The sequence below is a fragment of the Siphateles boraxobius genome, unplaced genomic scaffold (genome assembly GCF_051911475.1).
Source record: "Siphateles boraxobius isolate OS27281-9 unplaced genomic scaffold, OSU_SipBor_1 130, whole genome shotgun sequence".
Taxonomy (NCBI): Eukaryota; Metazoa; Chordata; class Actinopteri; order Cypriniformes; family Leuciscidae; genus Siphateles; species Siphateles boraxobius.
In genome coordinates, this window is record NW_027508734.1 from 48,968,197 (window position 1) to 48,986,960 (window position 18,764).

The 18,764-nt window shown below is 42.4% G+C and overlaps 3 protein-coding genes across 9 annotated transcripts in view; 1 reads left to right on the forward strand and 2 right to left on the reverse strand.

Moving 5' to 3' along the window:
• LOC143736711 (uncharacterized) overlaps window positions 1-18,764 on the reverse strand; it is a 336,163-nt gene that overhangs the window by 145,110 nt on the left and 172,289 nt on the right. The gene's annotated exons all lie outside the window — the stretch shown is intronic.
• dennd4c (DENN/MADD domain containing 4C) overlaps window positions 1-18,764 on the forward strand; it is a 137,521-nt gene that overhangs the window by 77,713 nt on the left and 41,044 nt on the right. For all 7 annotated transcript variants that reach the window (XM_077229646.1, XM_077229648.1, XM_077229650.1 and 4 more), the window contains exon 13: window positions 18,234-18,379. In XM_077229646.1, the coding sequence (XP_077085761.1) occupies window positions 18,234-18,379 (146 nt within the window). The remainder of the gene's footprint in view (window positions 1-18,233; window positions 18,380-18,764) is intronic.
• On the reverse strand, window positions 16,522-17,804 carry LOC143737858 (uncharacterized). The gene is made up of 2 exons (XM_077229718.1): window positions 17,729-17,804; window positions 16,522-17,189 (listed from the first exon to the last, which is right to left on the reverse strand). The coding sequence occupies exons 1-2, from the start codon at window positions 17,802-17,804 to the stop codon at window positions 16,522-16,524; spliced, it is 744 nt and encodes a 247-aa protein (XP_077085833.1).

Below are 18,764 nucleotides of genomic sequence, written 5' to 3' on the forward strand. Positions count from 1 at the left end.
TAGCAGTTTTTAAGGCCTCTCTGTACGCAATCGTGCTCTCTTTTCATGAAATGTGAAAAAACTCTAGTTTTGTTTTCTAACAGTTGCGCTCCATTTTACTGGCTGCTCTCTTAAGGGCCTGAGTGTGCTCGTTGTACCACGACGTTGGGGTATTTTCTTTAAGCTTCTTTAAGCGCAAAGGACCAACTGTTGTGATCCTAATGGTGCTGGAAAAGAGGGAGTCAAAAGTTTCTGTTGCAATATCGAGTTCTTCTAAGCTATCTGGGATGGTGAGTTGATGAAAGTGATCAGGAATATTTTCAATAAAGCAATCTTTAGTAGCAGAAGTGATAGGTCTAACATATTTGTAACACAGAGTCAGCTTTGCAGCCTTGGCTAAATGAAGTATACACGAGACTAGATAATGATCTGAGATGTCATAACTCTGCTGCATAATTTCAATGGCATCAACATTGATTCATGTGATAATATTAGATCTAGAGTATGATTACGACAATGAGTAGGTCCTGACACGTGTTGTCTTACTCCAATAGAGTTCAGAATGTCTTTAAATGTCAATCCCAATGCATATTTTTTGTTATCTACATGTATATTAAAATCACCAACAATTAGGACTTTATCTGCAGCCAGTACTAACTCTGATAGAAAATCAGCAAATTCTTTGATAAAGTCTGTATGGTGCCCTGGTGGCCTGTATACAGTAGCCAGAACAAATCTCAAACGTGATTCATCATTTAGCTACATTAGATAATAGTGTTACATTTAAGCACCAATACTTCAAAATAATTATATTTGAAACAAGTCTTCTCAGTAATTCTGAAGATATTACTATAAATTACAGCAACACCTCTCCCTTTGCCTTTCAAACGAGGCCCATGTTTATAACAATAATTTGGGGGGTGGACTCATTTAAAGTAATGTAATGGTCTGGTTTTAGCCAGGTTTCTGTCAAACACAGCACATCTAGGTTATAATCTGTAATCATATCATTAAAGGGGTGGTAAAACACATTTTTCAAAGGCTTGATTGTGTTTGTGGGGTGCACTGTAACATGTGTTCATGCTGCTTTGTTTTTTAAAAATTGCATTATTTTTCATATATTTTACCTTTATTCTACACTGCTCTGCCCCTCCTTGTAAAAACGGTCTGATGGTTTCCTGGTTCTATGAAGCCAGTCCCTCAAAACTACGCAATGGGCTCAGATTGGTTAGCTGGCCCAGTGTGTTGTGATTCGCTAACCGTCTAGTGCACGTTCTCCGGAAACGTCACGCCCCGTACCTTAACCGGTAGCCTAGTTTGTGCTTTGGTAGGCCGGTGACACACTGGCTGCGTGGCGTTTCTGTTGCGTGGCCGTTGTGTTGCGTTTTCTGTGTCTTCGCACACCAGAAACGTGTCTGACGCAGCGCTGCTGACACGGATCACCCTTGTTCGACATATGGGAGAGAGTTGTGGAAGCCCTATATAGCCTACTTCATGTTAAGCATAAATATAAAGCCTACTGATAAAGACACTGTCAGCAGTATTGACAGCAAAATAGACTACAGAATATTTCGTTCTGTATTGACAGGTGCAATATTTGAAAATTTATAATCATTTATTTATTTTTAAATTATATTTATGTCTGAATTTATGTCTTATTCAAGATGGCGCCTCGGATGGCTGCCTCGGTGTGGGGCTCTCCAGCTATTGTGTTGTTTTTGTTCGTTTGTTCTGCGTTTAGTCATTCTTTTCCTATCAGTTTCACCAAAGACGAACTAGTGGACATTAGGAAACACACACCAGAAACTTTTTCTAAAGTTTTTGATTATTCGGACGTTTTGCTGGACATTCTCGTCGGAGGGGCAGCGGTGTTGTTCAAACGCGCGGTCAGACGCAAACGCGGGAAGCGCGCCGGTTAAACTCCGCGAGGGCGGCCTGCGCACTGCACTCCCCAGTATTCATCTTGCGAATCTCTGATCCCTTCCTAACAAAACGGATGAACTTCTTCTCCTCACCCGCACTAACAAGGATTTTTTAAACTCTGCTGCTCTGTGCTTCACTGAAACCTGGCTGAGTGAAGCCATACCGGACAACGCAATACATCTGCCGGGCTTCCAGCTGTTCCGAGCGGATCGCATCGCGGAGCTAACGGGGAAAACGAGAGGTGGTGGATTGTGTTTCTACATTAACGAAAGTTGTTGTTCAGATGTAACAACACTGAAGAAGATGTGCTCTCCTAATTTAGAGGCACATTTCATAAACTGTAAACCCTTCTACTGGCCTCGGGAGTTTTCCTCTTTCATTCTCGTGAATGTATACATCCCTCCAGCGCGGCACTATAACAGCTGGCTGAACAAATAGCTGAAACGGAACAAAGGTACCCAGACTGTCTTTTAATCATTCTTGGGGATTTTAACAAAGCAAATCTTTCCCGTGAACTACCAAAATACAGACAGCAAGTTACGTGCCCCACAAGAGACAGTAATATACTCTACCACTGTTACACCACAATAAAAAATGTGTATCACTCTGTCCCACGGGCAGCTTTGGGGCTATCTGATCACTGTTTGGTTCATCTCATACCGACCTACAGACAGAAACTGAAATCAGCTAAACCTGTAATAAGGACTCCAAAAATATGGACTAATGAAGCAGAGCAGGATCTACAGGCCTGCTTTGATTGCACTGATTGGACTGTTTTTGAAGCTGCAACCAACGATCTGGATGAGCTTACAGATACTGTAACATCATATATAAGTTTCTGTGAGGATACATGCATTCCTACCAGGACATTCTTATCATTTACTAATAATAAACCATGGTTTACTGGGAAACTCAAACATCTTCGTCATGCCAAAGAGGATCCCTACAGAAGTGGGGATAAAATCTTGTATAACCAGGCCAGAGACAGACTGACAAAGGAGATCAGAGTTGCTAAAAGAAGCTACTCTGAAAAACTGAAAAACCAGTTTTCAGCCAACGACCCATCATCAATCTGGAATGGCCTGAGGAACATCACCAACTACAAGTCACCATCCCCCCGATCTGTGGATAATCAACACCTGGCTGATGATTTAAACTCATTTTATTGCAGGTTTGAAAAGCCCTCATTCACACCACACACCGGTTCAGACCTGCACTTCACACATTCACCATCACCTCCTGCACTCCCATTCCTCTCCCTTCCTGCCATCCAACCTGAGCTCAAGGTCTGTGTGCAGGACGTGAGCGGAGTCTTCAAGAAACGGAAGACTAGGAAAGCCTCAGGCCCAGACGACATCTCATCTGCTTGTCTAAAAGCCTGCGCTGACCAACTGGCCCCGGTCTTCACGCAGATCTTCAACAGATCATTGGAGCATTGAGAAGTTCCCTGCTGCTTCAAGCACTCCGCTATCATTCCGGTCCCCAAAAAACCCAAAATCACTGGACTTCATGACTACAGACCTGTCGCTCTCACGTCTGTGGTCATGAATACATTTGAAAGACTGGTGTTGGCCCACCTGAAGGACATCACTGGACCCCTGCTGGATCCCTTTCAGTTTGCTTACAGAGCAAACAGGTCTGGGGATGATGCTGTCAACATGGGACTGCATTATATCTCGACAGACCTGGGACTTATGCAAGGATCTTATTTGTGGACTTCAGTTTGGGCTTCAATACCATCATGCCTGATCTTCTCACAGCCAAACTGACCCAGCTCTCCATACCATCCTCGATCTGTCAGTGGATCACCAGCTTCCTGACGGACCGGCAGCAGCGAGTGAGACTGGGGAAACACACATCCAGGACTCTCACCACCAGCACTGGTGCCCCCCAACGGTGCGTTCTCTCCCCACTGCTCTTCTCCCTTTACACTAATGACTGCACTACTAAAGACCCCACAGTCAAGCTCCTGAAATTTGCAGACGACACCACTGTCATCGGTCTCATCCAAAACAGTGGCGAGTCTTCTTACAGACTGGAGGTTGAACAGCTGGCTGTCTGGTGCCGTTATAACAATCTTGAGCTGAACTAGCTCAAAACAGTGGAGATGATTGTGGACTTCAGGAGGAACAGCCCAGCACTCCCCCCACTCACCATCATGAACAGCACTGTGGAAGCAGTGGAGTCATTCAGGTTCCTGGGCACTATCATCTCTCAGGACCTGAAGTGGGATAATCACATTGACTCCGTTGTGAAAAAAGCCCAGCAGTGACTGTACTTCCTTCGCCAGCTGAGGAAGTTCAACCTGCCACAGGAGCTGCTGATTCAGTTCTACTCAGCCGTCATTGAGTCTAATGCGCTTCCATCACTGTCTGGTTTGGTTCAGCTACCAAATCAGACATCAGGAGACTACAACGGACAGTCCGGACTGCGGAGAGGATCATTGGTGCCCCCTGCCAAACCTCCAGGACCTGTACTCTTCCAGAGTGAGGAAGAGAGCAGGTAAAATCATCACAGACTCCACTCACCCTGGACACCACCTCTTTGAACTGTTACCGTCAAGACGGAGACTCAGATCACTGGCCACAAGAACGTCTAGGCACAGGAAAAGTTTCTTCCCACAGGCCATTTCCCTCCTGAACAGTTAACACACCTCCCAAGGCATATGCCTTTAAGTGCAATACTCCAACGGTTTAGTGCAATATCCTACAACTCAGGTGATACTTATATGTAGATTTATTTATTTACAATATCCAAAACACTGTAAATATGTTCATAATCTGTAAATCTGAAAATGTCGACTATTCTGACTAAACCCAACTGTGATACTTTTATTCTCATATATTTATTTTTATATTTTTTATTCTTATAATTTTTAGTATTATGTTTCTTGTTTTATTTGTATATGTCCACTGGAAGCCTCAGTACCAAAAAAAATTCCTTGTGTGTGCTAGCACACTTGGCAATAAAGCTCTTTCTGATTCTGATTCTGAAAACATAGACTTTCAACCATCAAAATGTAATTTATTAATATGTATTCGTGTACAAAATAACATATTACATCTCTTCCTATTCTATTTTGCCTGGAAACGCTTCCAACACGCTTGCGTGTCGCATGAAAAATAGGCGTCGGTACTATTTCTAGCATGCACGCCCGCGCGGCTCGAGCCGCGCCTGAGCAGAAACTGTTCAAGAACGGCTGTTAAACGACGTTTCAGAAAGGTTTGTTTTTTGTTGTTCTCTCATTACTTTTTAGATACGCTGTTATTTAATTGCAGTAATTATTATAGAATTACAAAAAATAAGCATCATAAACAAGAATTTCAAATAATCGTTCTAACATACTACAGTCCTCAAAGGGATTTTTTTGAGTAAAGACTGCGGATCTAAGTAAGTGATCGTTTCTGACTGTACTGTTAGGGGAGAACGCGGTAATGTTAGACATCGGATAATGTGAGACACCCCCTGTATCTGGTCAACGGAACACATTTGTGGTCATGTGACCATTATGTTTTCAAGCCCATCTCATTTCCCCTTGGCCATGAAGGAGAGGACCTCATGATGGTGTGATAAGCATGTTTTTTTCACAAAAATATTTTTTTTGCATGTAAAAGTACATTTTCTTGCTGTCAACTAAACAGTTGCGGCTGGTGAAAAATATCTGAGGTGGGGCTGTGTCATTTTCTGTCGGTTTCAATAGTCTGGTAACATTGGAGTATTTTAGTGTAGTGGCTTCAAGTTTGTGGAATGCTCTTCCTCAAGAAATCCGTCCAACATCCACCCTTCTCTCCTTCAAAAACACATATTTGATCTGATTCTGTATATTACTCTTCAGCTCACAGTCTGTAAATTAAACCTTGTTATTGATATGCGATTTGTTTGAATCCCTCTTAGTTTGTATCTTTAACCTAACTTTGTAAGTGCCCTCTGTATATTAGGCCTATTTTCTGCCCTTGGTATGTGTATTGTGCTTTGGTGTTGATTGTTCTATTCCTTAACCCAGTTCCAGTGGTTCTCAATCTTTTTAGAGTTGTACCCCATGAGGCTTTTAACATCTTACTTCGTACCCCCACTCTTCAGTCACACCTTTTTCAGTAAGGGACAATATTTCATTAAAGGGACTAAAATTCAATTGAGAAATGCGCAATGATGGTAAAAACAAAGTGATGCTTTTAAATGTTAAATTAAAACTGCCAATAGGTGGTAAGTCATCGAGTCATTCATTCAGTAACGAAGCAAGTGGATGTATTTATGAATTAATAATTGAATCATTGACTCTACTGATTCGTTCAAAGCCGCAGATTTTTTCACAAACACTGCTTTGTGCTGCAGTCTTGCTGTGGCTTTCGTTGGAGCTATTATTTTGTTGTAAAAAATACTGACAAATGTGTTGTAGCCTAAATTTGTACACAAACACTGCTTTGTGCTGCAGTCCTGCTGTGGCTTTCGTTGGAGCTATTATTTTGTTGTAAAAAATACTGACAAATGTGTTGTAGCCTAAATGAACATCACTTAATATTAATATTTCGTTTGTTGTACTGTTGTATAAAATCAATGTCACATTTGCAATCGTGTGGACCTTCATATAATGTGATCAACATTAAACACAGGAACTCACACAGGGAATGTGTCTGTATCGAAGAGAGTTTGAATCTTGTATCGATCTCCATGAACAGCCTGTGTCTACATTTGTTCTGCATGCTAGTAAGTGCTAAATCTCATATTTTACAAAGGTACATTGTCTAGAACGGTAGTATAGTGCGATTTTCCAAGGCAGCAATCTGTGCGAGGATGTCATGTATTTACAGAATTTTACCTGATAGAAAAACATGCATTTACATTTACATTTAGTCATTTAGCAGACGCTTTTATCCAAAGCGAATTACATTTGAGGATTAAACCAAGCGAGTCATCATGGAGAGGCAAAAACAACGCAAGAAGTGCTCAGAATACAAAGTTCAAACATTGCTCAGAGTAGCATAAACCAGACAAGCGAATATTTCAAGAAAAAGGTTTTTTTTCTTTCTTTGTTTTTTTTTTTTTTTTTCTCTATGTTAAGTGCTCACGGAAGAGATGAGTTTTCAGTTGTCTTTTGAATGCTGTCAGGGATTCTGTATTCCGGACGAGGGTGGGTAGGTCATTCCACAAGCATGGAACCGTGAATGAGAATGTTCTGGACAGTGATTTTGTGCCTCGCTGTGAAGGCACCACGAGCCGTCGCTCCTTGGCTGATCGTAGGGTTCTGGTAGGGATGTAGACCCGTAGGAGCGAGTGAAAGTAGGAGGGAGCTTAGCCGGTGGACAATCTGTAAGCAAGTGTCAGCACCTTGAACTTGATTCGAGCAGCGAGTGGTAGCCAATGCAGGGAGATGAACAGCGGAGTGACGTGGGCTCTTTTGGGCTCGTTGAAGACAAGACGAGCAGCAGCATTCTGGATCATTTGTAAGGGTTTAGTTGCACATGATGGAAGACCAGCTAGAAGAGCATTGCAGTAATCAAGCCTAGAAATAACCAGGGCCTGGACAAGAAGTTGTGTTCCATGCTCAGTTAGGAAAGGCCTGGACTTCCTGATGGTTGTGCATTGCAAACCTGCATGATCGAGCTGTCTTTGAAATGTGGTCTGTGTAGGTTAGCTGGTCATCAAAGATTACTCCAAGATTTCTGACTGACCTTGATGGGGTGATTGAGGATGAGTCTAGCTGGATAGTGAAGTCGTGCTGTAGAGACGGATTGGCAGGGAGGACGAGAAGCTCAGTCTTTGCCAGATTGAGCTGCAGGTGATGTTCCTTCATCCATGCCGAGATGTCCGCCAGACAGCTAGAGATACGTGCAGCTACTGTGGGATCGTCTGCTTGAAATGAGAGGTAGAGCTGGGTGTCATCAGCATAGCAGTGGTAAGAGAAACCATGTGCCTGTATGATGGGTCCCAGTGATGTGGTGTAAATGGAGAAGAGAAGGGGTGTAAGGACTGACCCCTGGGGAACCCCTGTGGTCAGTCGATGTGCTTTGGATATCTCGCCTCTCCATGTGACCCTGAATGACCTACCTGTGAGATAGGACTCAAACCAGTGGAGGGAAGTTCCAGTGATGCCCAGTGATGAGAGGGTGGACAGAAGGATCTGATGATTCACAGTGTCGAAGGCAGCAGAAAGGTCTAGGAGAATGAGAACTGATGATTTGGAAGCAGCATTAGCGATCCGCAGGGCTTCTGTGACTGAAAGTAATGCGGTCTTGGTCGAATGCCCTTTCTTGAAGCCAGATTGGTTAACATCCAGCTGGTTGTTCAGAGACAGGAAATATGATACTTGGTTGAAAGCAACTCGTTGTTTCAAGTGTTTTTGCAATGAATGGTAGGAGAGAGACAGGTCTGTAATTTTCTAGAAGTGATGTGTTTAATGATGGTTTTTTAAGCAGTGGGGTTACCCGAGCCTGCTTAAATGCTGTAGGAAAAATGCCAGTATGTGATGGCTTGAAGAAGGTGTGAGGGGATGGGTTCTAGAGGGCAGGTGGTAGGATGACTGGATAGGAGAAGTTTAGATACTTCTTCCTCGGTTAGTGGAGAGAAGGAGGAGAGAAGGTTATTTGCTGTGGGAGAGGTTGGCCTAGGTTCCTGTGTGTGTGGAGGAGAAAACTGACTGCTAATGGCTGTTGTTTTGTTAGTGAAGAAGTTAGCAAAATCATCAGCAGTTAACGAGGAGGTGGGTGGTGGTAGAGGTGGACAGAGGAGAGAGTTGAATGTCTTAGTGTTCGTGTGTTAGAGGCGGTGTTGATCTTGTCTTGGAAATATGAAGATTTTGCGGCGTGAACATCAGCAGAAAAGGAAGAGAGCAGAGATTGGCACATACTCAGGTCAGATGTGCCATTTCCTCTCCATTGACCTGAGTTTAGTCCGGTGTTCACGAAGAACCTCAGATAACCAGGGGTTAGAGGGGGTAGCGCGTGCTGGCCTGGAGAAGAGAGGGCAGATAGTGTCTAAAGAAGAAGTTAAAGTGGAGGATAAAGTATCCGTTGCGGTATTCATATCTAGAGATGAGAATTGTGAGGGTGAGGGAAGAGAAGATGACACAGCAGAGGAAAGACGGTAGGGAGAAAGTGAGCGCAGGTTTCGTCTGAAGGTAACTGGTAGGGGAGTTGGTGGATGTGGATAGTGAATTGTAGATTGAAAGTAATGAGGAAATGATCTGAAACATGGAGAGGTTTCACCAAAATGTTGTCTGTGATGCAGTTGCGTGTGTGGACCAGGTCAAGTTGATTGCCTGACTTGTGAGTACTTGTGGTGATGAGCCGTTTGAGATTGAATGAGGCTAGGAGAGAGATGAAATCTGTAGCATACGGCTTCTCTAGATGAATGTTGAAATCGCCAAAGACTACAAGTGAAGTGCCGTCCTCAGGGAAAGAGGACAGCAGCACATCCAGTCCTCAACAAAGCTTCCCAGTTGACCTGGGGGGCGATAAATGACTACAATCTGGATCTTAAAGGGAGTTGTAAGTGTAATAGGATGATATTCAAATGAGTTGTTATTGCATAGAGAAGAGAGAGTTGAGTATTTCCAATTGTTAGAAATGAGAATACCAGTCCCCCCACCCCTACCAGACTGGCGAGGTGTGTGTGAGAGAGAAAAGTTGTTAGAGAGAGCAGCAGAGGTTGCTGAGTCTTCTGGACGGATCCAGGTCTCAGTCAAGCCCAAGATATTAAGAGTTGAAAGAGATGCAAAGGCAGGAATGAAGTCAGCTTTATTGACTGCTGACTGACAATTCCATTGACCCATAGAAAGAGAGAGAGGTGTGTGTGTGGATGAGAGAACGGGACGCAGATTAGCAGTATTGCGCTGCCTTCTGTGCGTGATGAGAATGCGTTGTCGAGAGACAACCGGAATGTATTGAAAGCACATGTTGAATAAGGGAAATAGAGTACAAGTAGGAAAGGAAAGGGAGAAGAAGATACTTAAGTGCTTAGCTGGTGTCGTTGCTCGGTGGAGTCGCACAGGTAGAGTCGATGGTCTTTACCCGAGTCGGGCTTCACACGAGAAGGCTGAAACGCTGCCACTTCTGCGACAGCGCGCACACTACATAGATATAATGCGCTCAAATTACTGAGTGAGGACAGCTGTCTCGGACCAGCAATTAACACAGCACCCTCGAATAATCCGAAAATGTCAGAGATCGAAACTAGCTGTTGGCCAGTGACTCACTTAAGTGCTATGCAATTTAAACTGCAATAATATCCAGACGCGGCTCTTATAAAAAGTAGCAACGCGTCTAATTAAAATACAGATTTGTGAGAAGGTAAAAAATTAAAATAACCACAGAATCGAAAATAGCCCTAGCTTGAGAAAAATACTAAACTGAAACAACAGGAGAACTGGATATTAAGAAAAAATCTACTTGCGCGCTCTTGTCGACTCCACAGACTTGACCGCTGTCCTGGCCTTGTCCTGAATCTCCACGAGTTTATATCTGTTTACAGTGGCTGTCTCGGACCAGCAATTAACACAGCACCCTCGAATAATCCGAAAATGTCAGAGATCGAAACTAGCTGTTGCCCAGTGACTCACTTAAGTGCTATGCAATTTAAACTGCAATAATATCCAGACACAGCTCTTATAAAAAGTAGCAACGCGTCTAATTAAAGTACAGATTTGTGAGAAGGTAAAAAATTAAAATAACCACAGAATCGAAAATAGCCCTAGCTTGAGAAAAATACTAAACTGAAACAACAGGAGAACTGGATATTAAGAAAAAATCTACTTGCGCGCTCTTGTCGACTCCACAGACTTGACCGCTGTCCTGGCCTTGTCCTGAATCTCCACATGCTCAGTTTAAATCTTATTTTAAGGTGAGGTCGACTTAAATGAACGGCAAAATTCAGCATTTGGTTCCCGTACCCCCTTCTGTCACCTCACGTACGTATTGTTACGTAGCAGCTACAACAGTTTGAGAACCACTGCCTTTACATATCTTTGTAAAGCGACCTTGGGTGTTGGAAAGACACTATATAAATACAAATAATAATACTTATTATTATTAATAACCACCCAAGCATATTTGAACACAAACTGCATGATACCAGTGCTTTGTGATAAAGTCAGTAATTATTTAACTTGTTAATGCCAGGGTTAGGGTTAGGAACCAACGACGAACCATTGATTACAAGGCTGAGGCATTCTTACACAAAAACAAACAAATTGCACAAACTTTCCATTTGCATTTGAAATTCAAACTGTTTACTTTCTCAGACAGGTGTTGCTTCCCTCACTCCGGTAACTGTCCATGCTGAGAGTGTCACTGTTGTTTTAAAAAGTAATCACCAAAACAAGGCATTAGCATGACCGCATCCAGCTAGTCAGGCCTTTCTAGGCTACAGCTCCGATAGTGTTGCTGTCTGATAGAGATGCGCGCGCAGTTTGGGGCGCTAAAAGAATCGCCCATAGCTGACCTGATTGGAGCTTGCTGATTGGCTACAGATTATGTCAAACATTTATATCTTAAATCAGCAATTGGCTAAACTGCTCCAGAGACCCGCCTTTCTGGGGCAATTTTTCCAGCGTCCCAGAGCTGATCACGTGCACAGAGCTGGAGGGGACGTGTCGAAAAAAACAGACATTTTGAATTTCTATCATATTTTTTACATATACTGGGTGCATTTAATATCTCAAACACACAAATATTGACAATTTTTATATATTATTTATTTATGTAATTACATGTATTTATTTATGTATGTGACTCATAAACTGTGGTCTGGCTCATGGGGGGGCGGCGCCCTAGCGCCCTCTATTGGCCAACCGCCCCTGGAACTAAATCAACTGTTGTGCCAAAGCAAATTGATTCAGGTAGAAAAAATTATATCAGACATGTTGATGAACTAATAACATAAAACCATGTGATGATGCTAGCTGAAGGGTATCCTGAATTACTAAGAGAGATAGTTTTTTTCTAAAATGTGGCAGTGGGGTAAATTGAGACAAATGCTGTGGGGTAAAGTGAGACATGAGGCACAAGTTAAGTTTAGTCTTAAACATATTTTAATGTAATATTACTATACATATGTTTTATTTTTTAATCTCATAAACATTGTAGAAAACCCATAATGCAAGGTAATACTGGAAGACAACCTGGGCCAAAACACCCCTCGAGGAGATGGAGAGTGCAGCCGCTGAGATCAAGAAAGGAAAGAAGTCTATAAGAGCAGCTGCAAGGGATAGAAATATTGACAAGCCTGACAAGATATTGAGGAGGAGGAGCCCTGTTTTAAAAATGTGGAATATTGAAGCCAAAATTTTTAAAACACAGTGCAGCTGCACAGCAGACACAGATGAACGGCTAGTGCGGTCATTGGATGTGCTGCGGCAACTGCACGAACCTATGGCGAGGCGGCTCAGACACAAGAACCAATAAGGCTGCTTCGCGCCCTGGCGTGTCAGAGCCCTCCAGAATGGGTGTGGCCTAAGCCTTTATATTGGCCAGTTCAGCCAAAGGTAGTCGACTGAAGCGATCCCCTGATCAAAGCCACATACACTTTGAACGTGGAGGGGGTACAACCCACGTCGAAACGCCCTTGTAAGAAGGCGAGTGTACTCGATACTTTGCACAAATAGGGGTTCAGGCTCAGTGCAGCGCAGCAGCCAGAAAATACCACCCATTTCTGAGCGTAGAGGCGTCTAGTTGACGGTGCTCTTGCCTCAGTGATCGTTTTCAGCACCCTTTCTGGGAGACACCCGAGTACCCGTTGAGGGGCTATACATAAAGGGCCCACAAGTCGGGGCGGGGATGGCAGATTGATCGGTTTGCCTGCGTGAGGAGGTCTCTCCTCAGCGGAACCGGCCATGGGGCTGTTTCCAGCAGCTGTACCAGCACAGAGAACCATAACTGGGTCTTCCAGAGAGGTGCTTTTAGTAGCACTGCACACTTGCTCTCCCTGATCCGTTCGATAACCTGTGGTAACATCGTGACCGGAGGAAATGCATACAGCGGGCGGCTCGGCCAATCGTGGGCAAGCACGATTGAGAAAAATATTCGGCAATGAGCGCTGTCTTCTGAGGCGAAGAGGTCGACCTCTGCTTCGCCGAAGATGCTCCATATTAGCTGAACCGTCTGTGGGTGAAGAGACCATTCCCCTGGGGGAACATTGTCTCTGGATAACATATCCGCACCCTGGTTCAGGATGCCTGGCACTTGCGCCACCCTTAGGGAGCACAGGTTGTGCTGAGCCCATAAAATTAGGTTTTTGGCCATGGCGTGCAGGTTGCTTGACCTGAGAACGCCCTGGCGATTTATATAGGACACCACTGCCATGTTGTCCGTCTGTACAGGACATGGTGGCCTTTTAAGTACGGGAGAAAGGCTTTCAGCGATAGAGCGACTGCTCTCATCTCCAGACAGTTTATATGTAGGCGCTTCTACAGGCTTGTGAATAGGCCAGAGACGAGCCTGCCCTCGTAAAGGGTCCCCCAACCTAGGTTGGAGGCATTTGTCGAGATCACTTTTCTTCTCGTAACCACACCCATACTCACTCCTGACTGATACCAGTCGTTTGCTTTCCAGGGAGCCAGGGCTCTGATAAAAAGTAAGTGGATCAGTTTGCCCCCAGCTGGTTCACTTTACCCCCTTGAATTCTCTGGTCTGTCTCAGTTTACCCCTAAGCTGGGCTAAAGTGAAACACAAGACCACTTTTTAAAAAACAATCATATTTTCACTTCACTTCGTCCTGAATACATTCTGATAATTTCCATTGCTAGGAAACATCCTGAATTAATGGGAAATGTGTAAATTTTACTGATATATCAATTTAGCTCGCTTGGAGGAGAGCAAATTTAAGTCCATGTAAGTCGCTTTGGATAAAAGCGTCTAGTAAAAAAACTAAATGTAAATGCAAATGTAAAAAATGTCTCACTTTACCCCACTCTCCCCTACTTTATATATTTTTAGAACGATTGTAGAGAAATATCTGTCGACAGAACAATTAACCCAAAACGAATACTAAACATCGGCTACCAAATCAAACACAGAACCATGTTTAGCATGCATGTAGATAAACAAGCATGTAGATAAACATAAAAGCTCTAATCAAAGAATAATTTACTCTAATTCCAAGTTCGCTATTGAAATTAAAAAAAAGTTGGTAACGTTAGGTGTTTGTCGGATAAAGTTAAGTATGAGCATTTAACAAACCAGAAGAGCCAAACAGCGTTGTCATTTGTTTACTTCCTTGCTACAACGTACAATTAACAATACAAACTATTACAGGAAAACACATCGGCGAAAAATAAAATCATACTTACAGGTTGTGGCCCGTAAACGGAAGCTTCTGTTTTTAAAGTTGGAACTGCTCCATCTTTCAGAACAAGTCGATGTGCGAATCCTGCATTGAGCTCGCGAAGATTGTGGAAGCTTTCCTTCATAACATGTGCAGCACAGAGAGCGAGATTTGGGTCATAATTATGAGGGACCGAGTTAAAAATAAATTTAAACCATTGATCCCTAACTCCTTCGTCCCTAGGAAGGCTGAACAAAGTGGACCTGCAATCCGAATGAAAATAACAGCGTCTCGACGGCATTGCGACAACTCATCTCCAAAACAGCAATATAAAATGGCCTCGCCCCGCTTATTAAGTATTCTCGGAGGAGGGGTTTATGTAAATAATGGGATATGCTGACGTCAGCAACTCCCAATAAATGCCGTGTAGTCCAAAACCGGCTGTTTGCTGTAGTCCTTAGAAATTGAATTTTTTAAAAGCAAATATCTCCCTTTGCTTTGAACTTTGAGCGCTGTAACTTGTAACTGCAGATGTTGTTTATGCTCAAACAGCAACATTACACACTAGCTAAAGTTAGAAAAGTGAAATCGTGTTTTACCACCCCTTTAACAATAAGTGCTTTTGAAGTAAGGGATTGAATATTCAGCAACCCAAGCTTTATCATTTTTCCATTTGTATTATATCTGTTTTTTATTTGTTGAACATCACACAGTCTCTAGATGATGATGGCTAGGTGAAAGAGTATCTATGTAGGGCTGGACAATAATTCAATATCAATATTTAGCGCAATATTTTTTTTTCAATAACGGTGATATGATTTTTAAACACATTTTCGATATTTCAATAACAGCATTTGTCACTGACTGACGTTAGGCGCAAAGCCGTCAGAAAGAGCAGAACACAATTGGTTTCGTGATGACGTACACCACAGCCAGTACTCAGCAGTAGTAGGCGGATCATGAAGTGGTTTTCAATCTTTGTGAAAAATAACTTCGCAGAGATCTTTGATGCCAGAAATAATTAGACTATTTTCGAACGCAATTCCGTTCCATAGAACGACGCTCTGGCCCTCCGGCCCACTGCCCCTCCGGCCTTCCAGTGCGCTCCCAAGTATTTTTTGGTTCAGAGTTATATACATACATCTTCTTCCAAAGAAGGTAACACACCCTATATATAGTTTTGGGTAAAGGTATTTTACCATGTGACTTCTCAGAATAGAATTTTCTGCAGCAAACAACATTCCATTCAAGGTCTTTCACATACACAGAGGAAATCCAAAGTCACAGACAGAAGAAATAATTGTGTCCAAATATATAGCTAAATTACTTGTTTTCTAAATAATAAAATCTTCAACAATCTCCTCTGCGGCAAGTTTTAGCTACAAAATGAGCGCTCCTGAACGCAATACAAATGTGACTGAACGAGCTTCCACAAGTGAGGAGAAAGCAGACGAAATAGTTGATAAAAGAGGATAGACTAATTCAGTGGTATGGAACAGTGGTTCGGCTATCTGAGATCTGATAAACTTCACGTTTCAACGTGCTGCAAAATGTGCTGGAGAGTGGTGCTGACTATTAGCGGGAACACATCAAATCTGTTCCACCATCTGAAGCAGTTCCACCCGATAGAAGCAGCACAAACAAACAAGACTTTTTTGCGTGAATTTGGAGCATGTGGGGATGCTGAGTGACCTCAGAATGACCAATACATATGATTTTAATATACCTAAGAAACCGAAACTTCACGCAGTGATTGACAGGGCGGGAGGGGGCGTGATCGGCTCGGAATGCATTTCCCATTTGCAAATTGAATTTTGCTACATTCATTGCGGGACATTTAATGAAAATGAAATCGCAAGTGTCTTAACTGTGAGTGTAAATGCAATTAAGAAAAATAACATTTAAATTATAATTTTGCTAGTTTTTGCTTGAACATGTTAAACATATCTAATAATTTCTGTAATACATTTTGATTTTGCAACTTTACAACAAATGCATTGCCATTTTATATATTGCATTGTCATTTTGCATATTACATTGTAAATTGAATTTCTACCCATATGCTTCCATAGTCTTGTAACAGGTATTGAGAAGAGAATATTATTGTCATGATGGGTTATTTCATTGGTTCATGTAGTTTGTTATGGTGCAGTACCAAAAGATTTTTCAGAAGATTGTAGGTACAGACATCTGTTGTGGGCATTCTTGGCAGTTTTTCTGAGGCTTTTATATTGTTCATATCGATATCGGAATTATATCATATCGACCGAAATTAAGAAATATATTGTGATATAAAATTTGGCCATATTTTCCAGCCCTATATCTATGTGATGGGATTTATCTGAACTCAGTGACGTGAAACGGCTAGCAGACAGTCGGTTTTGCCAATCTGTCTACGTCCTGACCTAAGCCCCAATTCATATTTGAGCTATGACTTTGTGCCATATTACTAGAGAGAAGAGCAGCACCATCCCAGGAGGGATGAATACCATCTCTTTTCAACAGGTCAGGCCTGCCCCAAAAACTTTTCCAATTGTCTATGAATTCTATATTATTTTGCGGACACCACTTAGACAGCCAGCCATTGAGTGAGGACAGTCTACTAAGTATCTCATCACTCCGGCAAACATGAAGGAGGCCAGAGCAAATTACAGTGCCTGACATCGTACTTGTGAGTTCACACACCTCTTTAACGTTCATTTTAGTGATCTCCGACTGGCGAAGTCGAACATCATTAGTGCTGACGTGAATAATAATCTTAGAGAATTTACGATTAGCATTAGCCAGCACTTTTAAATTTGCTTTGATGTCAGGTGCTCTGACTCCCAGCAAACATGTGACTATGGTGTCTGGTGTCTCTATTCTCACGTTCCGTGTAATAGAATCGCCAATAACTAGGGCACTTTCAACAGGATTCTCAGTGGGTTTTTCACTAAGTAGGGAGAATCGATTTGTTGTGGTAATCGGAAAGGAAGAGTGGCGACTACAGCGTCTCACGGTCACCCAGCTGCCCTGCTGCACGGGCTCTACAGCTAGAACCGAACAATGTACAGAGTTCACTAAGCTAGTCGCATCCAAAGCAGTATCTAAAGCCCTTGCATTCTTACTATCCTCGATTAAAGTTTGGATGCGTGTCTCTAGTTCTGAAATCTTCTCCGTCAGCCTGACTATCTCCCTGCATTTATCACATGTAAAGCCCTCTGTGCTGAGAGAGAAGGCAATGCTGTACATGTGACACGAAGTGCAAGTGACAATAACAGGAGAAGACATTACTCACCGTGTTTGTTGACTGATCCTACTTACCACAGTTGTTTGATAGACTCGTAAAAAGCCCAAGAGAAAAAAAATACTGCCAGCACGGATGGCAGGTTAACAGGCTAGCGAGATAATAGCGTGCTGTGCTAGCGATAACGATTTAGATAAAGGTAGTGATGTCAGATTAATGTGATTGGCAATATTAGACTATATCTAATATATGTTGATGACTGATGAGTAAGTTATATTCAGCAATATAAACAAAAAGGAATGATAGTATATAGAGATTCAAAACAGAAAGCTATACAGAGTTTACAGTCGCAAACCAGCAGCAAGCCAGACAGGAGCAATCGATCAGCAGCTAGCAATGTGTTGAGATCAGCAACTCTCATGTGTAGTGACATGAGATTTTGTTTTTGTGTCTGAACAAGCCAGTAGGATGTCCCATTGCTCCTCCCCTATTTGTAATAACCAATAGATTTTAGTTTACATCTCAGCCATGAACAAGATTTGCTACTTGCAATTGCTAGTCAAGTGGTATCAGAGAGAGAGAGAAACATTCTTATTATAGAGAGCATTTGATTGGTGACTTCTCTTGCACTCATTTTGTCCAACATGTTTGGTCCGTTTGTTTCCACAGTTCAAGAACTACATTTTAGGACTACGCTTGCATACAGATGCTCTCAAAGCTAAGACACATGGACTAAAATTCATAGCAAGACATGTCACTATATGTGCCTATGTAAAGTGTGATTTTTGCCAAAGTAATGATCTACTCTAACTGATTTGTCATTGACTAACGCTGATGTCTCTTCCTTTAGGATTCTTGAAGAGCAGAGATCGTGCTCATCAGAAGTTCTACTCTCAGCTAACCAAGACTCAGATCTTCATCCGCTTCATCGAGGAATGTACTTTTGTCAGCGACAAAGACACCGGCCTGGCTTTCTTCGATGACTGCATCGGAAAAGTAAGATGTGCAAAAAAAAATGCACATATGCAGAATCCTATTCTGTAATATAATACAATAGACTAAAATATATTTTTGTTATTAGTGGTGCACTCTTAGGCATCATTACTGTTGTTCATACTTGCTTATACAATTTTTGCTCATTGGATAATAAAACGACCTGAGAAATTTCATAGATTTTCAGTGAAGGAAGAACCTGAGTCTTTCCTAGGGATCAGAATATAATGGAGACTTTAGGGGTGGACTCTTTTAACCTAGCAACCATCTAGAACACCAAGCAATTTGTTAACAATTGCTCAGAACACCTTGGCAACTGTAAAGCAATGCACTGGAAACTACCTAGCACCCCTAGTAACCACATTTATGAGTTAAAGTGTTAACAAAC

What these genes read in the sequence shown, in the direction of transcription:
- LOC143737858 (XM_077229718.1), bottom strand. Translation starts at nt 17,804, where the DNA reads ATGAGAGTTGCTGATCTCAACACATTGCTAGCTGCTGATCGATTGCTC. An exon ending in CTTGCTGCTGGTTTGCGACT is followed by an intron (nt 17,190 to 17,728) that starts GTAAACTCTGTA and finishes GTTCGGTTCTAG; the next exon opens with CTGTAGAGCCCGTGCAGCAG.